The following is a 24,414-nucleotide window of genomic DNA, read 5'->3' on the forward strand; positions in this document are numbered from 1 at the left end:
AGTTTTGAGTGTTATTGGACCTTCATACATCATTTTTAAAACATTTCAATCTCATTTTGCAATTTTACACATTTGTTATCTTTTTGTTTTATATTGTCAAATGATAGATTTATTTAGTGTTATATTTTATGTTAATTTAACAATTAAATAATGACGTGCAAAACATAGTATCCACAATTTTTGGAGGCCTAATTTGTGTCATGGGCTTCGCCTTTTCACCTGCTCTACAATTACCACATAAGTTTGCGCATCAATGGAAAAAGTCCTTTTTTATTTATGGACTAAACATCGAAACCTAAATCCATTTTTTTATGAGAGACCCAATTGAAAAACTCTAAGCATTTCATGGGTGTTTGTCCAATTTCTTCAAAACATATAGTACTGCATCAGTGGGGAGTGATGGGAAGGAATCGGATAACTCGTTCTCCAACTCACTGAACCAAAGCGAGTTGCTGGACTGAGAGAGAGAGAGAGAGAGAGAGAGAGAGAGAGAGAGATGAGGGCGAAGAAGATGGAGGGCAATTAACTCGCTATTTACACAATACCACACACGACGGGCATACAGAAACTTTGCTCGTACGGTAAAAATCAATATCGAATTCATCTTTCCTATATTTTCACGAAACCTATTTCCTTTCCCCTTGCTACTTTCAAATGATTTCCTCGTGCTAACTCCCCCCTTCCAGCAAAAGAAAACAGTAGAGAAATCAAATGGAAGAGAGGTGACTATCGTTTTTCGAAACTGAATATATATACACATCACAACCTCTTCCCCAAAGAAACAGGCTGATCACGGCCGAAATATTCTCATAGTTTTGGAGACCTGGAGTCGACAAAATGGACACCTGGAAACGGCAGATGAGCACCTCCGACAGAGTACATGGCCACAAGGAACTATAGTTATGTCAACTTCAGCGGTCAAGCAGACTCGACAAAGCCATGCTGCTTTTGCTGAATCGGCTTCTTTTGCTGCCGCATCAGCTTTTTCCTGAACAAATTAATCCCATTATATGATTTTTTTTTTTTTTTTTTTTGTAGCTTACTATGTAACAAAAGGATACGACAATCATTTGTAAATACGTATGGTTCAATCGCATACCTGTTCAAGCAAAAGGATTGTCTGGGACTCCTTTAACTGTTCTTGCAGCGTTATTGTTTTCTGCAGTAGGGACTGCTTCTCCACATCCATATAAATCCCAGCTGCAGAAAGCATCTCTTGTACGGCTTGCACCAGTTCTTCAGCTGATACTCGGCCATACTGGAGCTCTTTGCCAGCTTGCAGCTGCCCACAAAGAACCATTTCGAGTTACAGAAATGCAACAGAAAGATGATATAACCCACAACTATTTCTCAAAAAAATTCCCATTTCTCACTTGGAATGATTCCCCTGGTCCCACAATATTATGGATCTCACCTCATGGGAGAGTTGGGAAAAATCTGAGCTCCCAAGTATTTTTCCATTAAATAGATATGCAATCATGATAGTACACAATCAATAATGCCGAGTTGGTGGCAACACCAGAGGTGAACAAACCTGAGATATTGCTTCGCCGCTTCCAGAAGTTTCTGGCATTTCGACATGAGTTCTGCTATTAACTACTGCATGACTATCATCCACTGGCATTGGTGAAGTCTCACTGCCCATCGCTATACTTCTGAATGAGAAAACGTGTGAAGAAAGAAGAGGCTGCATCACACCCGTTAAGGTTTCCACCTTGAATCTGTACAGTGCTTGGCCCGCTGATGGTCTGACGTCATCTGGAACTCTACCATATTTGAGCTTTTCTCCATTTTGAGAGCGCCATGCCACTATCTCTCCAGCGTAAAAGGGCCTCAATGGATGAAACTGTACCTGATGAACATCTTGAGGCAACAGTTCTTTGCCTATCAAACCATTGCTGCCACTAGTTGATTCCGTTTCTTGCTTGTCCGAACAAAGTTTCAGAATATCGACAATTGCAGTTTCAGTGCCTCCAGGACAGACAAATAGAGACCCAATAGGTAATGGAGTAGGAGACCCCAAAACCAGGCTCACAACAATTGCAATAACATCAAAAACCGAAATGTAGGGTGGTGGTTCAGCAACTAATATACTGGTGTTTGACCGGTTAATGAAGTAAAGTGTTCGATGCATGGATCCATCAACCCACTCTGGTATGATGGAATCCTTTGCTGCTTGTGTAATGTCTACGTACTTTGGAAGAAGCAAAAAACGAGTATGAATGCATTTAACAAACTGCAACTTCTCTGCAACAGCTTCTAATAAGTTTTGTATGGTACCAAGAGATAAATTCTTAATTGCAGGAATGTAACTAGCCATGCTATTTACAACAGTCCATACAGCACCCTGAAGTGACTTGCTCAACAGTTTCTCTCTGATGGCTGCTATTGGAACCGGCCCAACGTAATCCAAAGTCTGCAAATGCTCCTCGTGATCTAATTCCTACATTGACAAAGCAAATTTTGAATAAAGATAAAGACAACTATAATTTGACCAAAACAAATAAAGCTAATATAAAAAGTAATGAAGTGTCAGAATATCGTGCTACCTCAATGACTACATCAGACAGCTTTTTAATGCCCAAGACAATGCACAATCTCTCTGGAAGGTCTGGATGTATAAATCTTAACCTGAAAGGGTCAATGCATTTTATAAATCGGGATCCATGGGAATCAACATACACACAGGACTTAGCATGAACAAGTCTGCAGCTATCATCAGGGACTATTGCTTCTGATGTCCAACTGGGCCCATTGGACATGTCTTCACCAATCCCATCACAGATAAAATGCAAAATTTCAAACACCGCCCGGAGTTCATTTGGATTTAGACGCTGATATCCACAAGTTTTCTGGAGATTCAAAAGAAGATCCCTCGCAGACTCAATTGAAAGCACGTCCTGAAGTCCCAAATCTTTGAGAACCTTCAGAAAAGGAAGATATAAAGTAGGCAACTCAAAGGCAAATGGGGATAAGTTAATTGTTAGACGGGCAAAAAGCATGTTTGCTGTCACCAAGCGCGTTCCATTTGCAGCAGGTATAAAGGGAACTCTTTGCAACTCCATTTTATCTGCACAAACCAAAGAAAGCAGAATGTAAAAAGCTGATTAACAGTAACAAATGTTTATGGACTATGAAATGTAAAAGAGTAAAACGAGAATAAAAAATAAAAAGAGTTGGCACAATTAACCAACACAGCAATTTGCAGTTGAGATGAGATATTTCCTCCAACACCAAAGGTTTTTTTATTCTTTTTGGGCTAAAGGTTAGAAATAGTAATAATGTACGAAAACAGAAGATCAAGTACACGTGAAGATTATGAATTAAGAAATGACACAAGACAGCAATTGAAAAAAAAAGCCAAGAATGGAGTCTACCTGAAGAAGAGAGGGAATTCCAAATATTATCCAAGTACTTTAACACTTCACAAGAAGCTTCATCAATAGTCATCATGCCTGATGCAGTTGGCCAATGAGCAAGTGTGTCTTCACCACCGTTTTTTCCAACAATCTGGAAAATCATGTTAGAAAGATTTTAGCACACAATCCATCATCTTGGATGAATACACAAGGGACTGCCAGAGTTACCTGCAAGTGTTTTAGTACAGTAGGAAAAGATGGAGGGCTTCTAAGCTGGAGTGATCCCCAGGAATACTCAGGAGGAACAAGATTTTGTCTTGAAATAATGGGAGCATAACTCCAAGCCAGAGGCCAATCCCTTGACAGAATGGCTTCGCTATATGAAGTGAGTACTCTCTTGCCACCCTTTTTTCCAACAACATTTGGAAAACCAAATTCCGCAGGTATGCATTTAATTTTTCCAAGGAGATCGCAGAAGTTGTTGCCGTAGAGGACAGCAAAGTTTGAGAACACCGTTTCAACAACAGATCCAGCTAGTGTCCAAACTTCCACTGAAACTTCATTCTGAGCATTGCTTAAATCCTCAAAATCATCCAAATCTCTGGACTTCATGCATTCAGTTCCAAGAAACTCTACTCTTTTGGCACATTCAAGTATCACCTCAGATTCTGTTGCAGTTCGGAGACCAGTTTTTCTCAAAATGCGAAGCCACCTATCTGAATTAAACCTTTCTCCTGGAAACTTTTTCCTCTCTCCAGAGAAAACAGATGTTAGTAAAGCATCGCCAGGATCATATAAATCCTTGGGCTTAGACAGATATGTGCAAAACTCATCAGAATTCCTTACAAATTTAGCCTCCTTTAAAGCTTCAATTACAGAAGAATCCATTTGTAGGTCTTGCCAATTTGTGTAAAGATATATTAGTATATCCTCCTTTTCAGATTCGGGTTTACCTTCAAATCCAGGCAAGCCAAACCTTATTAAAATCTGCTGATCATGCAATTCAGAGACTCCAAGTGCTCGAAGTAATGAAAATTCAACTGAATCAGTGGAATAGGAGAGACAACGTTCATCATATGGTTTAAGGAATGAACTTGAAGAAATGATACACTGGTCATCACTAAACAATCGTGTGTATGAACCCACAACCGTTTTATATATAGGAAGCGAACGTAAAACTTCAAGTTCTTCCCCTCTAAAATTAGAGCCATTTGACAAAAAGTCATTAGCCAAAAGTGCAAAAAGTGCATCACAATTTGAAGCTGAAAGGGATGTAAGTTCAGAGAAATAGCCAGCATTTCTAACTGCAACCAACTTGGAAGCAATAATTTGCCCTAAAGATTGGCCAGGAGCAGGGAAGCAGTTGCATGAAACAGCACAGTCCAGAAAAGCTATATCAAATATAGGTATGTTGCAGAGATTCAACAATGATAACAACCAAGGATGAGTGTTTTTAGCTACTTCAAAAGCTGAAATGTAAGCTTGAACAGATTCAGATTCAGGCATATCATTGCTTCCAGTTGCTCCCATTTCCAAGGCACCTTCTTCTGATGTTGGAATAATAACCAAGGGTGGAATGAAAACCAAATTACGCTCCCTAACACGGCATAAGATTGGCCGACCAAGAAAAGCGGGAATGAGGGGCCAGTCAGAAAAGAGTAAGAGGTCTTCTGAACTGCCACTGAAATTTTTCCAGAAGAGTCTTATCCATTCGGGGGAAGGACCTCCTTCACCACCAAAGCTTGATGTATCATTCTCCCATGAAAACCAAGGAACCATATTTGAGCCCATTACATGATTCACCCAGTTACCATGAAAAACTATCCTCATATGACTGGCCAGTAGCTGAAGGGTGAAATTTTGCAGTTTTAATAATGATAGTAGCACACCATTTGAAAAAATATCAGCCAAGATTGACCTTTCCAATACTTTAGGGTGGACAAACTTTTCAGCCAAAGAAACCATCAACGCCTGTTGCTCCTTGTTCCCAACCCAAAGTTCAGTAATGCCCAACTTGGTCAAATGGTTTGCTGCAGTTGGGAATGGTAAACCTTTAAGCTCAGCTGCTATTGATAGAAGATTTTGGTCTCCATTTCCATAGATGCCATTACTGCTACCTGCAACCATGTTCCTCTGAGCCAAGGGCCCTCCAGCCCTACCAATATCCTCAACAACTCCTCGGCCAAAATCAAATAAAGCCTTCCCCAGATTTGCTACCATTTCAATTGCATCTCCTGAACTGCTAGCATTCTGCATAGACGATGCAGGAAAATTATGCATATTAAGGACTGAAACAGGAGCAGAACTGCTACCAACAACTTGACTTTCCCTATGGATATAGTTAGAGTTACTGTGGTCAACTGTCAGAGAATTTCCATTTGAATTAGATGATTCCCGAATCTCAATATCAGACAAGCAGTACTCAAGAACATCTATATACATATCAACTGATCGGAGAACAAAAGATGTCGAAGAAACTCTTAAAAGATTCCGAACCATTTTAGGTTTCACTTCCCGAACTGTAATCCCCAGGGCTTGAATTTCAGTTACCAACTCCCAAGGTACTGAAAACACAGGGTAGTGCTCCTTTACAAAGCTACAAACTGTAGCTGGAAGCAGATTACCACCCACCCCATTCCCTGGCTGTGAAAGAAACATACCCTCTTCAGCCTTGGCTAGGTTTCCAGAGTAAAGCTGCCACACAGGAAGGTCAACAACACGAGCATAGAAAGGCCTTATCACCTGTTCAATTAAGCATTCCCATTCTGGTTTCAGCACTTCCATTGGAACTAAACTACAACCATTTCCTTGTAGTTTGACCATATTTTGCACATTAGACCTTGGCCAAAAGGAATAAATTTTGTCTCCATAAGCCTTCAAAGACAGGCTGATTGCACGACTTACACTTGATTCGATTGAAGAATTAGAAGCATCTTTTCTTAACCTCTGGATTTCCAATATCAATTCAATGTAGGAATCCCGCACACATGACATCAACTCTCTGTTCCAGGCTTCCATCAAATAATTTCCAGCATCAGCCCGTGCCTCTTCTGACGCTTGCTTTTCTTGGTAATTAAAAAGGGAGCGACCTCCATTGTGACAAACCAGGAAACATCCAAGAACAGTAACAGGTATATTTATACCACCAGACAGAGGAAGAGGGGACATGATAGAACTTGCTAGACAAACATCTGCAGGATGGCCATCACGGGATATATGTGCTGCAACTCCGGCAACAGGTGTCAAGTTGTATGCGAGATATCGCCTGCAAAGAAATAGGTGGATTTCATCAAGCTCGTTATTGTAGAGAACCATTTGTAGAAACTTATCTGAGAAGTTCCTTAGAAGGATATTCTCCATGTCAGCAAGTTTCACAGCTCAATGCTTCTAGCCATACTTAAAACAAGATGGTCTCCCTTGGTTCAAAGTCATTACTGGAACCATAAGAATTCTTATAATGTTAAGTCAAACAATTTTCCAGTTGACCCATGATACGGGACTGGATCCTTTTGCATGGAGAAATCCAGTCTAAGGAGTAAAAGTGCGTGAAAATGACAGTACGGATTATTGTCTATCCTGGATGGTCCAATTGACAAAAAAGAATATGAAGCACCTCTAAATCACGGAATGCAACTAATGTTAATGATTTTAGAAATTTAAATTTATCACTTAAAATTGTACAGAAAGCAAACGCCATATAAATTTACAGATCCTGATAGCTTACTTAATGCAACTTTACCCGTCAAGTCATCTAAGTTTGCCATATATATGAAATCACTGATTCCACTATCAATTGTCCTGCCCTCAAAGTATTGACTTCGCAAACTAATCAAAGGGGGAGCATCACATGTATATTTTCAAATTTTAACTTCTAAATGGTAGACTCTGCAGCGACAGATCAGGGAATAAAAAAAATCTAATATCCACTTTCTTCCATAACATACCTATCTAGAGCCATGTTTCTCGTTTGCCCAGAGCCTAGGCTGAGTGCAACGAGCCATCGGTCAACAACTCTTGCAGCCCCATTGTTCAAATGTACATCTATTACATGCAATTTTGTTGCAGCATTGGAGCTATTAAACAATCGAGATATTTGAAACTTCCTCCACTTTTTCTCTGAAAAGGGATTTCTCATGATAGCAGATGACAAATCAATGCTAACTGAATAGTCCTCACAAGGCTGTGGGTTTCCTTCCTCCCATGTTGAGATTGACACCTGCTCATAAATAAAAGTATTATGAAGTAAAGTGCTGTGATTAATAGCTACATACACAGAAAAATTAAAACCTAACAATACCTGCATCACCGACTTTAAGAATATAAGTGATCTAGAAGAGTGCTCCATAAATCTGTCACTAATCTGCTTTATTCTCCTTGATCCAAGTTCAAAGCATTCAGAAGACAGAGGCATGCGAATAATAGTAGAATCCGATGATGGCCATGACATATTGTGACCAATCAGCATGGGATTAAATTGATCACGGAACCGGTCAGTCAAATTAGTACCTGAAGACCAAGCATTAGAAAGTTCTTGTCTTCAATTCTACTCATCACGAGATGAAACTGTGGCATGATGTTAAGTTACCACACCACAACCACAGAACAAAGTGGTCAATAAGAAGATAAAAACTATTACTTTTGTCATTGAGGCATTTCTGAGTCAGTTAAAAAAACTACAAAAAGAAAAGATAAAAGCTAAAAAACACTAGGGAAATCATAATGATTATCAGAAAAGTTTAAATATGGGTGCAACATCATCCTTGGGGAGCAGATAATATATTGAATGAATGGCCTATGAACAAATACCTATCAAAGAAAACATTTTTGCTGCAGGAGCACAGGTTGACGGTGCAGCAAGCACCAAACCACGAGGATCAAACATGTATAAGTAGCCACCAGAAACCACTGAGAGGAGATCACAGACAAAATAACAGCTAAGCAAAGCCAAACCATAGTTAAGTGTACTGCCCCTTAGTCTCCATGGAGGTAGAAATTGGAGGCTACTTACTTCCTCTCTACTCAAGCTAACCCCTTCTAGAATGGCTAATAGGGCAGGCCCTTGAAATTCACCTGCAGTAATCACAATTTTGTAAACAAAATTAAGCTTAATTCATATGCTTTGCAACTAGAAGAACATTACACCTAATCACATGTTAGGAAATAAATTAACTCATTCAACAATAAATTATACAAATATTTCAGTTACCCATATTGTGTTGCAACAAAGACTGGCGAGGATGTTCCCTCTTGTCAAAGATTAGGTGTAGCTTAGTGGCTTTGCAGCAATCTGCCAACTCAAGTAGGTCGAACAATAAAAGGTCATTGTCCCCATGTGATGCCAAAAGCTCCTTTATTCTAGCATAGTCCATGCAAGGAAGATCTTTAGTCATGTCATCATCAACTAAAGAGAGGCAGCGAAGTGATTTTACCCCCAACCTACACGCCAGATCATTGCTAATACTTGGATGTATAAAATATTTCCCAATGGGAGTACTGCTATCCATCCATGGTGCATCATTATACACGAGATTGCAAGCATCCATAAGAACTCCAGAAGAATCTGGAATTAAGATTGGAGTGTTAGATGCTTCAAAAAGTGGCTTCTCTGAGCAACAATCTGCTACAGCATCAAGGATACAATGGACAAAATTTAACTGATCTGTTGACAACGGGAATCCTTTCACATCATTTCGCAATCGTTGTAAGACATGCAAATAGTCCCAAATATCAAAACTAATTCTCACACCTAATTTCATGAGCAGATCTTTGAATTCCGATAATTCAGAAGGTACAACATACAAATATGGTGTAAATTTCACAGGTGAATCAAATGCAAGAGCATTTGGAACAACAAAGTTATCCCCAATCCAAACCCAGGAAACACCATCTAATGCTGATTTTAGCTCTGCAAATTCATCAGTGCCAATATGCTCTTGCATCATTGAATAGAGTGATGGAATTCCATCAGAAAGTGCAGCATCAACAACAGGTAGATCAGATGGATGTAATTTGAGCTGTCTATATAACTTGGATAGCTCAATCAACTGTGTGGATAAAACATGTATGTTTGGGCGATCCATCCAACCAAGTCTTTGTTGCAGGTACAACGAGCAGCATTCACCCTCTAGTATATGCATTGAGTAGGATACCACAAACATCTGGGATTTAGGTCTCACTTTGCATGGGGGTGATACCTGGTTACTGGACTTCAACCACGGGATTCCTTTTAGAGGTGGATCAGCACATACAGGACACCAAGCAATAGTCCTCATTTCAGACCAAAAATCCTCTTCTGGCTGATCATCAATCAAATTACTTATGAAAGAATCTATGTCCAAATCCTCTAAAATTTGGTTCCCATTTCTGTTAAGAGACTCATCATGCATAACATCGCCATCCTCAGCTGCATTGTCCTTGTGGAAAATTGAATTCTTTGACTCATCAAGATTTCCTTCCTCCCCAATCGAGAGCTTAAGTGAAAGAGCATCTAAACAAACAAGCAACCTCCTCGCATAGCTTAGCGTCTCTGATTCGCCAGAATCATGCAACAAAGAAACTGATCTCGCACAGTCGAGCAAACCAGAATAGCCCAAAGTTCTTCTGAGTCCAAGCGTAACTAAAATATCCAAAGTTTCTGTATCTGAGAATTTGTCAGAAGGGAAAAACACTTCTCTGTGTAGCACCTTCCTAAGTGCAGGCACTCGAGGATCATAGAGCCTGTGAAACAATAATACATCAAATAGCATTATAACCATAAGCTAATTAAAGGATGTAAGGCACGTATGGTGAAAATAGTGTGTGGTGTTTACAGATCACCTTGGAACTTCAAAACTAAAGTAAAAAAACATATTTATATACTTCATCTTGATACCATTTACATAGATATGGAAGAGCAAGACATACATGTAAAATTCTAAGCATCAATATTAAGAAGGATCTTATAGGTCCAAAGGTGTTGGATAAAATCTTGGTCTTTTTTCTTTTTCTTTTTTTTACCAAACTTTGTTAATAATAATAGTAATAAAAAAACAAGGTATAAACAGTCGGGGAACAAGATGTCCACCGTCCTGTTAATATAAATCTCATAAAAAAACAAACTCAAACTACAACTCTGTCACTTTGTTCAAAAAAACAAAAACCCCTACCTATATCTACACCACAGCATATGCCTAATCTAATATTAGGACAGCACAAATAAACAGTACTAGAAATGAATATAACAGGATGGATTTCATCTTGGTTCAACACTAACTCATGGAATTTGAGCAAATTTGTACTTATTCATTCACCAACTTGAACTTGCTTATATAAAATAAATAAATAAAATAAACAACGTTGACAACATAAGAACCCTCTTTTTTTTTTTTTTTTTAACTAAGACAGTATTTTATTGCAAAAGACAATAAAACATGAGGACAAAATATGTGGTCAAGAAGACCACTAGGATTAAGAACGTTAAATTGCACCGAAGACCAAACCATAAGAATCCACTGTAATTAGTATTTAGTACTAGAAACTGTATCACAAAAAAACTAAATTAGAAGTCTCTTGACTCTCTTCTCTGCTATTTGTGTCAGGGTTTTGTTTGCTGTTTGAAGTTCAATTTTAAATTTGTAACCTAAAGCTTAGAACCTATAAATAGGACTCAAGAGGTTTACTTTTATTATAAGAAAGAAACTTATATATTCCATATAAACTTAGATCACGTAAGTTATACCTGGAAGGCTGCTGCCAAGACCCATCGGCTTTCAAGACAAAGGGTATTTCAGAAAGTGTAGATTTCAAGGAATTATCCGCTTCAACTAAAAGCTGTACACCATGCAGAATAGCTGAAAGAGATCCCGGCTCTGAAAGAAACTCTGGCAGGCGGTTAAGTAGATGATCTTTGTAGAATTCCATCCTGGAGGGTTCTTTGATCTCTAAATATCTTCTCAGAATACTTTTTTCCTTTTCTGATTCTGCGCGTACAAAGTCATCACTCAAAAAATCCTCCTGAACGTCACCAGGTTTAAGCAATTTGATAGGATTACTCAGACTTACTAGTTTTCTACTTTTATATGACTCAAACATAGGAAGGTGTTTTATGATGTCTATATGTTTATATTCCATTTTTTCTTCGATAAACCATTTGGACTGAAGAATGAAACTCCGAAGTTCATGCATCTCTCCTTCCGATGCATTGTGAAAAAGCCCCTCAATGTTCTCTGACCTACCTGCAACCGCCAGAAGTGCATTTACTAAGCCAATTGCTGTTGGCAACTGCACAAAATTTTTCAACTGTGGATGATCTATCGGAAGGTCTTGCCTCAGGAAAACGCATCCTATTTTCAGCAACAAAGATGACATGTTCTCACTCCAGCCATCATCCTTGATTACATTCGAATTTTCAACTAGTTGCAGGAGACAATAATTCCCAACAGGCAATATTGGCCACTTAGAAAAAAGTGACAAGTCATCACAAGATGACCTCAAATAGCTCCAGAGAAGTCTTATCCACTCTAAACTTGGTTGGCCCAGCTGACCAGGAGCCCATGTCACCTGTTTTGCATGATGCCACTCTGCCGGAAGTAATTTCAAAAGGAGTTTCTCCAGTAAAAGGCAAGACAGGAAAGAAACATTTGAAGCCTCGCTTTGGGCTATGAAACATAGCTTCTCATAAACTCCTTCTGGGATTCCACAATCTACAAGTTGATTAGAAACCGAATCCTTGAGAAGATCATACTCATCCCCTCGTGCAATATATATTCTTTCCCCAACCCCATTCTTGTCAAATGTTGTAAATGAACCATCAGCAAGGGGTAGTAACGGCAAACCATACAAACCAGCAGATTGGACGGGTATCTTCAAATCAAGTAAGCAATATTCAAGGGTCAATATCACTGTGTTTCTATCCTTGAATTCACGTTTCCTTCGAATTAACAAAGTTTTTAACAACTGTGGTGTCAAAAAATGCAATGAGGGGCAAACGTCCATAAATCTCTCTACAATTGGCTTCGAAACAGTGACCAGAGGAAGACCAGCATCTGATAATGCTTCAATAAGCTCATCCACCTTGTCAAAAGTAAAATCAGGGAATATGGCTTGTTTTGTTGAGATCCACTGGCCACCTCGAGCTTTTGTATATAATACACGAAGACCACAGTCAGCAATGAAAGTGTAGAGTTCCCGCACCACTAAAGCCCAGGGTTCTAATCCTCTTGTTTCAGGCCAAAGTGAAAAGAACAAATCACATGGGCCAATCTCCAGTGCTATCTTCTCTAGCATGTGACCATAAGCAGGGGCAACAACACCCTCAAGCAGGTACATATTCCAATCTGAGCGTTTTTTTCCACCACCAGCCATGTCGCTACCAAACCAGATGTCTCTCCTATTTGATGATAATTCGAAATATGCATTAACATGTGCCGGGAGACCAGTACTAATTGGAAGTGGTAAGAAACAGAAGGCACGGCCTTCAAAATATTTCCTATCTTGAAAAGAACCTGTGGAGACTTGAAACGCATTTGAAGCACTGGCATCAGTCATCTCCGGGATACCGCTCATTCCCGAACCAACCTTGACAGATTGTAAATATGCAGCAACGCATGCCCAAGGTATATAACTTTGGGACTTGTCATTCAAAACTGCAGATTTGTTCTTAGCTTGTGCACCACCTAGACACTCAGATGTTATCCAGGAGTGTGATAAACTACCAGATGAGTTTTCTTCTGTAATTACAATCTTCTGACATTTATATGGCAAATCACTGTCCATTGCCTTTCTCAATTTCTTTAGGAATTGATCTTTATCCATTCCGCTATGCCGATTCCTATCAAACAAGCTAAACACATCCTGCAGTCCATTAGGGCCCATTTCGGGCTCGCTATTGCAATGCTTATGGACGCGATGTAAAAGTTTCATTTCATGTCCACTTCCTTCCTTCACAAAAACAGAGATAACTTTCACATTACGTAGAAAAAGCAAGGTCTCAGAAACAACTTTAGAAAATGAAGCAAACAGGGATATGACATCTTCAGGTGCATATCCCTCCTTCTTTATTTGGCTTCTGGAAGCAGTACTGGCACTCCTGAGTGGAAACCGGAAAAGGGTCCCAGGAAATGGATGTTGCAAGTCACACCCAAAGTGTAAGAAAGGAGAAAATTGATCAGGAAATTGTTCCATAATCCTTCTTCCCGCAAATTTAATTCGAAGGCCGGGATGTGATGGAGAGATCCCAGGCAAATTACAGGCATGAGGATCAAACATAACAATGTTTTCACCAGAAACAAATGTGGGGATGTCTGTGAAATGATAGACACAATTAAAACCGAGCCCAAATCTCCCAATTGCGAAAGGCTTCTCTAGTTTACTTTCTTGGCCAATGCGTGAGATTGCATAGAGATCTTGGGGACCAAAGACAGAGTCATTAAAACAGTATAAAGCAGGGCCTTGCCAATCTGCCATTTCCGGTGAAAGAACAGAAGAAGTCCCATACTGAGTTTTGTCCAGGAGAAAGGTTACCTCAGAAGCTCCTGCATCCTCTGCATTTTGAACCAGCTCAAATAGAATTCCAGGTCCATCTGCATACATCTCAAGAATGTGTTTAAGTCTAGTTGTCAAGGCTTCATGCTGTCCAAAAGCTTCAGCAGCTCCAGATAAACTCAAATTCATAGAATCAGCACTCTGAGCTAGCAAGGTCCTGCGCAGAGAGCAAACACCAAGCTTCTCTGCAACATCAATAGATATGTTCCCGTGCACAAATTTCTGAACTGTTGTTCTTCCAGTCAGTGCCAAATTAGGTGGACCGCCAAAAAGGCTATTGTGATCCTCTGAGCCAAGCAACCACGGAGCATCATTATAAACTAAGTCACTGGCAGGGTATAATCTGCCTGACATGTCCGGTAAATAAATCTGAACTTTCTGGTCTTGTATCTGAACTTCAGCCAAATGCTGTACAATCAATAAGGCTGCTCTCATTTCCCGTGCATGGAGAGGAGAGGATTCTTTCTTCAAAGCCATTCTACATAAAATACTAGCATAATCGGTAAAGTTCAAGAATTCTCGAATACCAAGCTCTATAAATAATTCCTTGAAAACAGCTAAATCAACTGGTATGACACGTATATAGGGAGCCATATGAACAGGACCATTAAGAACAACCTCGTCTATTGTTGCAAATCCATCTCCCACCCAAACCCACCGACTACCTTCAAGAACAGCCTTCACAATGTCCATCCCATCTGAACCAATCAATCCTGTCAGCATTGAATATATCCTTGGCATTGCCAAGGCTAATTCCTGACGAAGAACCTGATCATTCACAATCTCGTTATTTTTTCCAAGCTCAAGTAGTTGGGCTGCAATGACACTTCCACCAGGTGGAGAAGACCATCCAAGAGCAGATGATAGTGCTGTGGATGAACACTCTCCATCAAGTATTCGCATGCTGGCTGAAACAAGCCACATATCTGCTTGCAATCTTACAAGCTTCGGTGGAGCAACAACAGATGACACAACAGGCCATGGTAACGTTTGAAATGGAGCAGAAACTACCACTGGGCACCAACTGATCAGCCGAAGATCATTCCAGAACTTTTCGAGGTCAGACTTCAAGTTCCGCGGTTTGAATGCGGTTGCAGCTCGTGACAGCATTCTGTTCACTGTTCCTTGATCATCATTTACAGGATGGGGTATCCATTTCATTGCATTAACTTCTAAGTAGGACAGAAGTATCTTGCCCTTTAAATGGGCCTTTTTCTGATCCTCATGCATTAGCCGTTCTACCTGTCGTGCACTTTGTATGACTGTCTCAGGGGTCACAGATGTTCTAAGGCCCAAGCCTTGTAGCATGTCCAAAATCCCAGGCTCTTGAAAAGAACCATAGGGAAAACAATCAGAATCCTCTAACAGTGCATATAACTCTTCATTGCGAGGATCATATAATGCAGTAGGACACCTAAGAGCACCACCGAGTGTTGGAATAAATTCTAAATTTCTCAAATAATCCCTGAAAGATACATCCTCAACACACAACTGTGGCAGGTTTTGCAGAATTGAAAGAACAATGCTGTCACGAACTTCAGGTAGTAGCTCCCCTACTCTGTTTAACACCTGCTGCTTATAGAAGCGTGCCTTCCCCATTCTCTCAATGCCAAAATATCTTAACAGAATGTCAACCTCAACATCTGACGAGCTAATAAGGAACTCAGCTCCAAGAAAGAACTCAGGGATGTCTAAGGGTGGTAAGTACTTCTGCGGATTTTCAAGATCAGAGAATTGGAAACTTTGAGTAGATCCACCACCATAGACTTTATAAATAGGCAGCCTCTTGCAATTTCTTATGTCAGACTCATGCAAACAGTCTCCAAAATACCACTTCGGATCAAGAAAATATGCACGAAGTTCATCCCTCTCTTTGGCTTCCAAATTATCAAAACATGTTACTACGCTGCCATAATTTAAAGAGACAGCATCATATATAGACTCCAGAAGCCCTGCAGCATTACCATCACTTACATAATGAGATAAATCTGAGTGTTCAACTCCATAATTGGGGTTCAGGATCTTGCAACCAATTTTAACAAGTATTTCTTTCATCTTGTCAGAAAGCTTTTCTGCATCGATCAATTTCGACTGTCTAGAGGTTCTGTACAGATGGCCAGAAGTAGTTGGCAAAATGGGCCAATCGCTAAACAATGACAGCTTCTCGCACTGATTCCGAAGATACTTCCAAAATAGCACAAACCATGTTGAAGTGGGGTGATTATGACAGCATTCTGGGTCCCATAATACTTTGCTTTTGTATTTCCAGTCAGCAGGTACAAATCTTGGATAAAACTGAAGGAAGAACTGAATATTGAAAATAACAAGATTCGCCTTGGAGGACTTAGCAATAGCAGAGAGTCTACTTAGTACGTTGATGGGAATGTTCTTGTCAATTACTCTATCATATAAATGTTGAAGCAGCATGTATTCTAAGTCATTGCAAACAAAGTATGAAATTCCTTTGGAGGTATCCGACAATGATCCAAATTCACCATTTGCCAGTGGAAGCAAGGGCAGGTTATATGCATGTGTTCCAACATCAGCATCAAGCAAATCTTCAAGACAATATTCCAACAGTACAAGCTTGTGATATTTTCCCAGGGTAGAAACAGATCTACACTCTCTGGCAAAACAACGTACTGCATCAGGAGTGACCACCTTCTGCTGAAAACTGGAAGCATATTTCAAGAGCATGTTAAATAGACCATTGTGCAAACACACAACAGGCATTCCTAGATCAATCAGGGCCTCACTAAGTTCCTTACTCTTAGTAACTTCCTCGTCATGTAGAAAAGCTTCAATTGGTGACACCCATTTTCCACCGTCAAGATCTGAATACAACACAGGAGCACTAGAAATGTTTCTGTATATATGCTCAACAAGAATATTCCACGGCTCTTCAAAAGAACCATTAGGCCATAAAGAATAGTACAAGTTCCTGGAATCTAGCAGCCCCCTTACACCAAGAAGAAGTTGCGTAAAAGCAGGTGCCACAACATCTTCTAAAAGAAGCCTGTTCCATAAAGAACGGATTTTCCCACTTCTGTCCATGTCAGCCCCATACCAAATGCCACGACGATTCGAAGAGACCTCAAAGTATCCATTAACTTGTACATTGAGGCCAGTCCTTACGGGCAGAGGGAGAAAGCAGAATGCACGACCAAGCTTGAGAGTCTGCACAAAATCACATTACACCAATATAAGTTCTACTGGATCTTATAAATAGGAAAGTAACTCAAATGCAACTAAATAGAGAAACCATGAAAGTATTAGATATCACAAATTACATGTGCTGAATTATCGGATATGCAAGCTGCAACTGATCCCCATGGCAGCAAGTGAATATCATATTCCTTAGAAGCTTTAGCTGCAAAAGAACCAATCCTACTGGATGTGGATGCCAGCATCTGCACTAAATAAAAACTATCTGTCTTCTTCTCAGATTGGGTCCCGATTGTTGCCTCACTTAAAAACTCTACTGAATAGCAGTCCACCTGACTCTCTGTAGAGTTTACCGACTTGGGAAATCTCAACGCTGCTTGCCGGTGCGAAACAATGTCATCACTGGCAGAACTGACCGAGCAGGAGTAAAGCTTCCTGGGCTCATAGTCCCGGTCTTCCCACACATACATTTCAACACGCATGACATTTTTAAGGAAAAGTAAGGTGAAAACTCCTTCCTCATAAAGCTGAACAAACAAGGAAGAAAGGTCGTCTTGGGAATACTCTTGCCTAGAAAGCTTACTGGTTGCCGCCTGGTCTGCATCCCTCAGAGGGAAACGGAATAGAGTTCCTGCAAATGGTGTTTTCATGTCGCAACCGAAAGCACAATAAGGCAAGAACTGATCTTTGTACACAGAGATAGCTGAAGAAGAAACATAGTCAATTCGCTTTCCGGGATTGGATGCCGAAACCTTTGGCAGAAAAATGCCTTGGGGATCAAACAACACCACATACTTCCCACTCACAAACGACGGCAAATCAGTTAAATGGTACACTGAGTTGAACCCAACCCTGAAAATTACACAGAAATAAAAGAAAATCAGAACCCTAAGTCTCAATTTCCCGCCAACAGCAAGCATTACACAGAAATTAGAGAAAATGGAAAAGGAATTACCCGAATCGGCCGGTTTTTGAGGCCTGGCCATGCTTGCTACTCCCGCCGATCCTCGAAATACTTACAAAGTCTTCCTCCGTGAAAACGGCATCGTTATAGGCCAGGAGCGCGGGGCCTTGCCACGGCGCCAAGGTCGCCGAAAGAAGGGAGTCCGTGCCGTGAAGTCTACGGTCGAGGCAGAGTCGGACGGTGGTAGCGCCGGCATCGTCGGCGTTCTGGATGAGCTCTTTGAGCACCGTCGTCCCCTCCGGGTAGTTCACTAAAACCTCGCGGATTCGCCGCGTCAGGTCAACCTTTTGACCGAAGTCTTCGAGAAAGATCGACTCCGGTGTCGACGCCGGAGACGCCATTCTGTATCTTGGTCTTCTCCGGCGAGCTTTGATCGTTGCTTATTTTTTATTTACTTATAACCAGCGCCATGGAATTTGAGGTAATCACAGGAGGACCGAGAGGAAGGAGGTGGGTGGATTTTTCAATTGTGGGAGGGAGACTACGAGAAAATGAATGGGGAAATTTGCAGAAGTCGGAACACACCGACGCACACAGGGACGTGAAACGCAATGTAAGAACTATAATCACTGTTTGTTTTCTTGGTTTGGGCCTTATAACCTTCTTATTGGGCCTCTTTTGCTATCAATTTATATGGAAGCCTGTTTCATGCAATCCGTAAGCCCAACAGCCCAAGGCCACATCCAAAGGAAATCTCAAAATCCAAATTAGTTTATGAAACCTGAGGAAGCTCTTTTGTAACAAAAGACCAGACGCAGCGTAGTAGTGAGAATCGTTTTGGAATTGTTGTACGAGAATAATCCTCTTCGAATCTTAAAAAACTAAGCCTAAGAATTAAATGATTCGGGTTGTTGAAATTTGATCCAACAGCTACAATTATTATAATTTTAGATGGGCTCCCTGTTTGTTGCCGTTGGATCAAATTCCAATGGCTTGAATCAATCCTTAGGCTCAGTTTTTTTAGATTCGGAAAGAATCTTTACTCTTGTTTTACACTTTTGTAATACGTGTCAACAATTTATTGATCGGGGATGCCATTAGGAGATGCTCTATTATAACCAAACATACCACCATCTTTCAAGCATCTGTTAAACGAACAATCTACTTTTTCAACACATGATAAACATCTATTGGGCATATGCCTGTTTCATGTAGGCCATATGCCCAAGTCAACATCCAATGAAAATCTCAAAATACAAATAAGTTCATGAAATTCGAGAAAACTCTTTTATAACCAAAGACAAAATGCAAAACAATCGTTTTGAATACGTGTGAAATATGTGTTGAACGGGTTATGTCACCAAGAGTATGTCTTGGTTGCAAAAGAGAGATACTCTCTCATAACCAAAAGTATCATTTTGCAAATATCTGTTAAACGAGTAATCGTTTTTTTAACACATGATAAATATCTATTAAACAAGTGTTTTCACTAAAATTGTGTCTTTGTCACGAAAGATTTTCTCCCGTTGCAAGAGAAGTTATCTCCAAATACAAAAATATCATTCTTTTATGAATTAAAAAAATAAAAAATTAAATTAAATTAAAAAAAAAAAAAAAACTAATGACGTGGTGCGGGTTTCTCCATCTTTTTGCAGTCAACCAAAAAGAAAAGATAGGGTGGAGGGAGCTTCTACGTGCGCATGTAGTGTTTGGTGCACCAAAACAAATGCCCATTCGATCAAACTCGCATATGATGAAAAATTTAAATCAAAGAGCCGGGCAGACAAAATCAGGATGCCAAAATATGTCGGGCGGCTTATACTACATTGAATAATCTCTCTCTTTTTTTTCATTTTTTTTTTTTATGGAAATTTACTAATTTCAATTTGCAATTTGCTCAACAGTTAGATTAAAAATGTTGAGAAAAATATAGACTCACTCTCATCTTGAAAAAATCCAACTCCACTTATCTATTTCGTAAGTGTGGATTTTAATCAGTCAATATAACACTGTTAACACATGCAATTGTGTTGTGTTCAGATGAAGTCATCCAAGTAACACCTTTTATTTCATATGAAGTCAATACGGGGTTTTTAGAGAAATGTTCATTATGAGGATTTGAAAATGATATATTAAGTTTTAAAAAGAGACTTTTTGGGACCAAGTTGTCAATATTTAAAAAATAACATTATGGATCACATCTACTCAGAAATGGCCCCAAAAATTCTTTTTTTAAAGCTTGACATGTCCTCTTCAAATCCTCAAAAGGAAACTTCTTCTAAAAATGCCGTCTTGACTGACAAAAAGCCCAAAGCATCAATTTGTTAGTGGCATCTAAACTAATTAGCGATCGAATTTAAACTCATAACATTAGTCTAAGTAAAAATACTTTAACCAATTGAGCTAACGCTAGTCTCTTGAAAAAAAAACGCTGCTAGCTCTTCTTCCTCAGTCCTCAATTAGTTCCAACATCTGATTGAGTGAGAATATTTGATTGCTTGATAAATATACATATTTTGAGTTTGCAGAAAAATGAATTGATCAATCAATGGTCGATGGAGTTGACCTAAACAAATATCAACGGTTCATGGACGATCCAGATGGCAGATAGATAGATATGTTGGCCAACACCAAAATATACCAATACCATACAGGTTGCAGCACCATATCCAATTATCCAAAGAGTTGAATTTGCACTCTTCAAACGTGCGCAATACAACGTGGGAAGCTCTACTCTAATGGCGTACCCGCAATTATATGTGTATATATGTATATTTATACGTATAAATAAATACATATATACACATAGTATTACATACATATAATTATTATTATATATATATATATAGATATTGTCAATGACAACGTGATGGCTACTCCTGCAGAAATGAGTGCAGAATATTTGGGACCTAAATTCTTCATCTTTGTTCTCTATTTTCTATATAAGGAGAATAGAAATGTAGTACATCCATGCACAACTAGAGCTACCAAATAGTGTTAACCTCAACATCCCCTAAGCCTCTGCGCCTGAGTGAGTCAGTAGTCATGACGAGGAACTGCAACCTTACACCGTGCGTTTTGCTAGCCTTGCTACTACTCGGTGTTCTCCACCTTGAATCAGCCGCCGCGACATACTTCACCTACGGCGAGGCCCTGGACAAGACCTTGATGTTTTTCGAGGCACAAAGGTCAGGTAAGTTGCCGGAAACTCAGCGTGTCAACTGGCGCGGTGACTCGGGACTCAAGGACGGTCTTGTTCAAGGGGTAAGATATCTATTTACATTAATCTTTTACTATATGATCGATTAATTAATATATGGGACATGATTTTCTGTGCAGGTGAACTTGGTAGGAGGGTATTATGATGCAGGTGATCATGTGAAATTTGGACTGCCGATGGCGTTTACAGTGACAATGCTTTCATGGGGAGCTGTTGAATACAGAAAGGAAATTTCGGATTTAGCACAACTGGGACAAACCTTACGGGCCATCCGATGGGGCACTGACTACTTCATGAAAGCACATCCACAACCTAATGTTCTCTGGGGACAGGTATATATTTTCCCCTGTTTGGTCACCTATGCACGTATTTTTCTCTCTTGTGATACAAGTAATTAAGTTCGATCCTATATATTGAACTGACATTGGTAGACCACCTAAAACTACTAATTTGGACAAAAGAAAATCAGAGACTGTTAATTAAGACTCCGTTTGATAATCATTTCATTTTTTAGTTTTCAAAAGTTGAAAACTTAAAACAAAATGATTATGAAAATTTAAATGAAATGATTATCAAACCAACCCGACGTTTTCTAGTTTATCTGATTCCATGCAAATGTAAATTATTATCAGGTAGGAGATGGGGACTCGGATCACTATTGCTGGGAGCGTGCAGAAGATATGACAACTCCAAGAACTTCTTACAAGATTGACGAAAGCCATCCCGGTTCGGACCTTGCTGGAGAAACTGCAGCCGCCTTGGCATCGGCCGCCATAGCTTTCAAGCCTTACAACTCTTCCTACTCTGCTCTCCTCTTAGTTCATGCAAAGCAGGTAAATAATTTGTTCGATCGTCTGAAAACAAATATCTTACCTTTTTTTTCTTCCTGTTCTTATCAATTAATTTGCAAAAATGTATTGTTTGCAGCTCTTCACGTTTGCGGATAGATTCAGAGGTCTATATGACGAGTCCATTGGCACTGCTAAGAATTTCTACACTTCATCAGGCTATTCGGTAGGTGCATCATACATGTACATATTAATTTTTTTTTTCCCGACAAATTATCTTATTTTTCGTAATTAATATGTTTTTGTTTGTAATTAATTTGGTGAAGGATGAACTACTTTGGGCGGCGGCGTGGCTGTTTGAAGCGACGAACGATCAGGACTACCTCAAGTATGTGGTGGACAACGCCGTGTATATGGGCGGAACTGGATGGGCTGTCAAAGAATTCTCTTGGGATAACAAATATGCTGGTGTCCAAATCCTTCTCTCAAAGGTACCTAATTACGCTGATTTAGATTTGCTTTTGCAGAAAACACTAATACTCATAAACGCTTTCTACTCATAAACACTTACAATAGAGAAGTCCTTTTACTAAAAACATAATCAAAACTTTCTTACAAATCTAAGTGCCCCATAAAAAAACACTTGAAAGTGCTTTGAGAGCGTCTTTTATCGTGAACATTTTTAGCACTTTCAGAAACAGTACCAAATATATTGAGTCCCAAGAGTTTAAGCCATTTCATCATAACTTGCAGGTGTTGTTGGAGGGAAGAGGCGGTGCATACACTTCCACGCTAAAACAATATCAGGCCAAAGCAGATTACTTTGCATGTGCTTGTCTCCAGAAAAACGATGGCTACAATGTCCAGAAAACTCCTGGTAATTTAATTTATCAAGTCTTAATTCAAATATTAATCAAATAATTACTGTTTGATTAATCTAAATGTTTTGTTACTGTTAATTAACCAAATTAAATTAAAAACATACCAGGAGGACTATTGTACGTGAGGGAATGGAACAACTTGCAGTACGTGACATCGGTAGCATTTCTCCTAGCCGTCTACTCAGATTATCTCTCCGCCGCAAACGCCAAGCTAGCTTGTCCCGACGGCCAAGCCCAGCCCCAAGAGCTCCTCAACTTCGCCAAGTCACAGGCAGACTACATACTCGGCAAAAACCCCAAGTCCATGAGCTACATGGTTGGGATTGGACAAAATTATCCAGTCCATGTCCACCACAGAGGCGCTTCAATTCCCTCTGTTTTTACTCTCCACTCTGCGGTCGAATGTGTGCAAGGTTTTGAGATGTGGTACCACCGCCCCGAGGCAAACCCCAACGTCATCTACGGTGCCCTTGTGGGAGGCCCTGACCAGAATGACAACTTCTCCGACGACCGCTCTAGTTATGAACAGACTGAGCCTACGCTTTCCGGCACCGGTCCCCTTGTTGGCCTCTTGTCTAAGTTGCAGAGTTTGAATGGCATCCCAAGTTATAAAAAAGGCTCCCCAAACTCCCAGCCAACCATACCAAGGGAAGGTGCCAATGACCATGAAGAACAAAATCCAGTACAAGCTCCAGGTAACTAACTACTCATAGTTTGATTTTTTACATTTTTGGTAACATGGAAGGGAGTTGTTATTTGCACTCTAGCAAAGTCATTGCACACTCTTTTCACATAAAAATGATAACCGTTAATTGAACCACATTTAATGACCACCCTCTTTTAATAAAAGTGGAACTCACTTATCTCGGTCTAACGCGAATATATTATTTTAGAGTGTTAATAACAAGTTTTGTTACGATGTTTTGCAGAGACCCCAATCAAACTGATTCACTCAATCGGCAACACATGGACTGTTGGGAAAACAACATATTATCGCCACAAGGTGGTACTGAAGAACACATCGCAGAAACCGATATCGGATGTGAAGCTGGAGATTGAAGATCTCAAAGGGTCTGTGTGGGGTCTCATCCCAACACCAGAAAAGAACATCTACGAGCTTCCTCAATGGCACAAGGTCTTGCAGCCTGGCTCTGAGTGCATTTTCATTTACGTCCAAGGTGGTCCTCAGGCAAACGTTTCCATCGTAAGCTACCATTAACCTTGTTCCAACCAAGAACAAAACAAAAACAAGCTGCCGTCACATTCCAAACAACGGTTCCGATTATGATATTTGTAACATTAGGAGAGAAAAAAGAAGATATCGTCCCTTGTGTAAAGTCAAGCATTTGGCCAAGGACGATGAAATTTTAGGCAAAATTTTGATGTCAATATTATTTGCAAGCTGCAAGCAACCCTCAAGCAAAAATCCAACTGTTATTCAAAATTTAATAAGACCGACCATCTTGCAGCCAGCATCACGACTTAGCGACGTTCTTCTTCACATGTGATGCTTGACTCAAAGTTCGACTTATGATATCCAATTATTATGGCGATCCTATTGTGTAAAAATACCTAT

General features: G+C 39.8%; 2 protein-coding genes across 2 annotated transcripts; one reads left to right on the top strand and one right to left on the bottom strand.

The window, feature by feature from the left end:
* Positions 1–512: 512 nt before the first annotated feature.
* LOC137731451 (Zinc finger, C3HC4 type (RING finger) family protein) lies at positions 513–18,490 on the bottom strand. The gene is made up of 13 exons (XM_068470558.2): positions 18,001–18,490; positions 17,171–17,897; positions 11,077–17,057; positions 8,566–10,076; positions 8,166–8,429; positions 7,657–7,865; positions 7,304–7,575; positions 3,588–6,624; positions 3,378–3,510; positions 2,550–3,070; positions 1,535–2,443; positions 1,100–1,282; positions 513–988 (listed from the first exon to the last, which is right to left on the bottom strand). Exons 1-13 carry the CDS (start codon positions 18,348–18,350, stop codon positions 791–793), a joined length of 14,295 nt encoding a protein of 4,764 aa, XP_068326659.2. The 5' UTR covers positions 18,351–18,490; the 3' UTR covers positions 513–790.
* Positions 18,491–20,824: 2,334 nt separating this feature from the next.
* On the top strand, positions 20,825–24,310 carry GH9C1 (glycosyl hydrolase 9C1). The gene is made up of 8 exons (XM_068469790.2): positions 20,825–21,213; positions 21,289–21,501; positions 21,802–22,002; positions 22,097–22,183; positions 22,284–22,448; positions 22,711–22,834; positions 22,946–23,533; positions 23,768–24,310. Exons 1-8 carry the CDS (start codon positions 20,995–20,997, stop codon positions 24,055–24,057), a joined length of 1,887 nt encoding a protein of 628 aa, XP_068325891.2. The 5' UTR covers positions 20,825–20,994; the 3' UTR covers positions 24,058–24,310.
* The last annotated feature ends 104 nt before the right edge of the window (positions 24,311–24,414 follow it).

This window comes from Pyrus communis, chromosome 16, assembly GCF_041283825.1.
Source record: "Pyrus communis isolate YQ-2024b chromosome 16, ASM4128382v1, whole genome shotgun sequence".
Taxonomy (NCBI): domain Eukaryota; kingdom Viridiplantae; phylum Streptophyta; class Magnoliopsida; order Rosales; family Rosaceae; genus Pyrus; species Pyrus communis.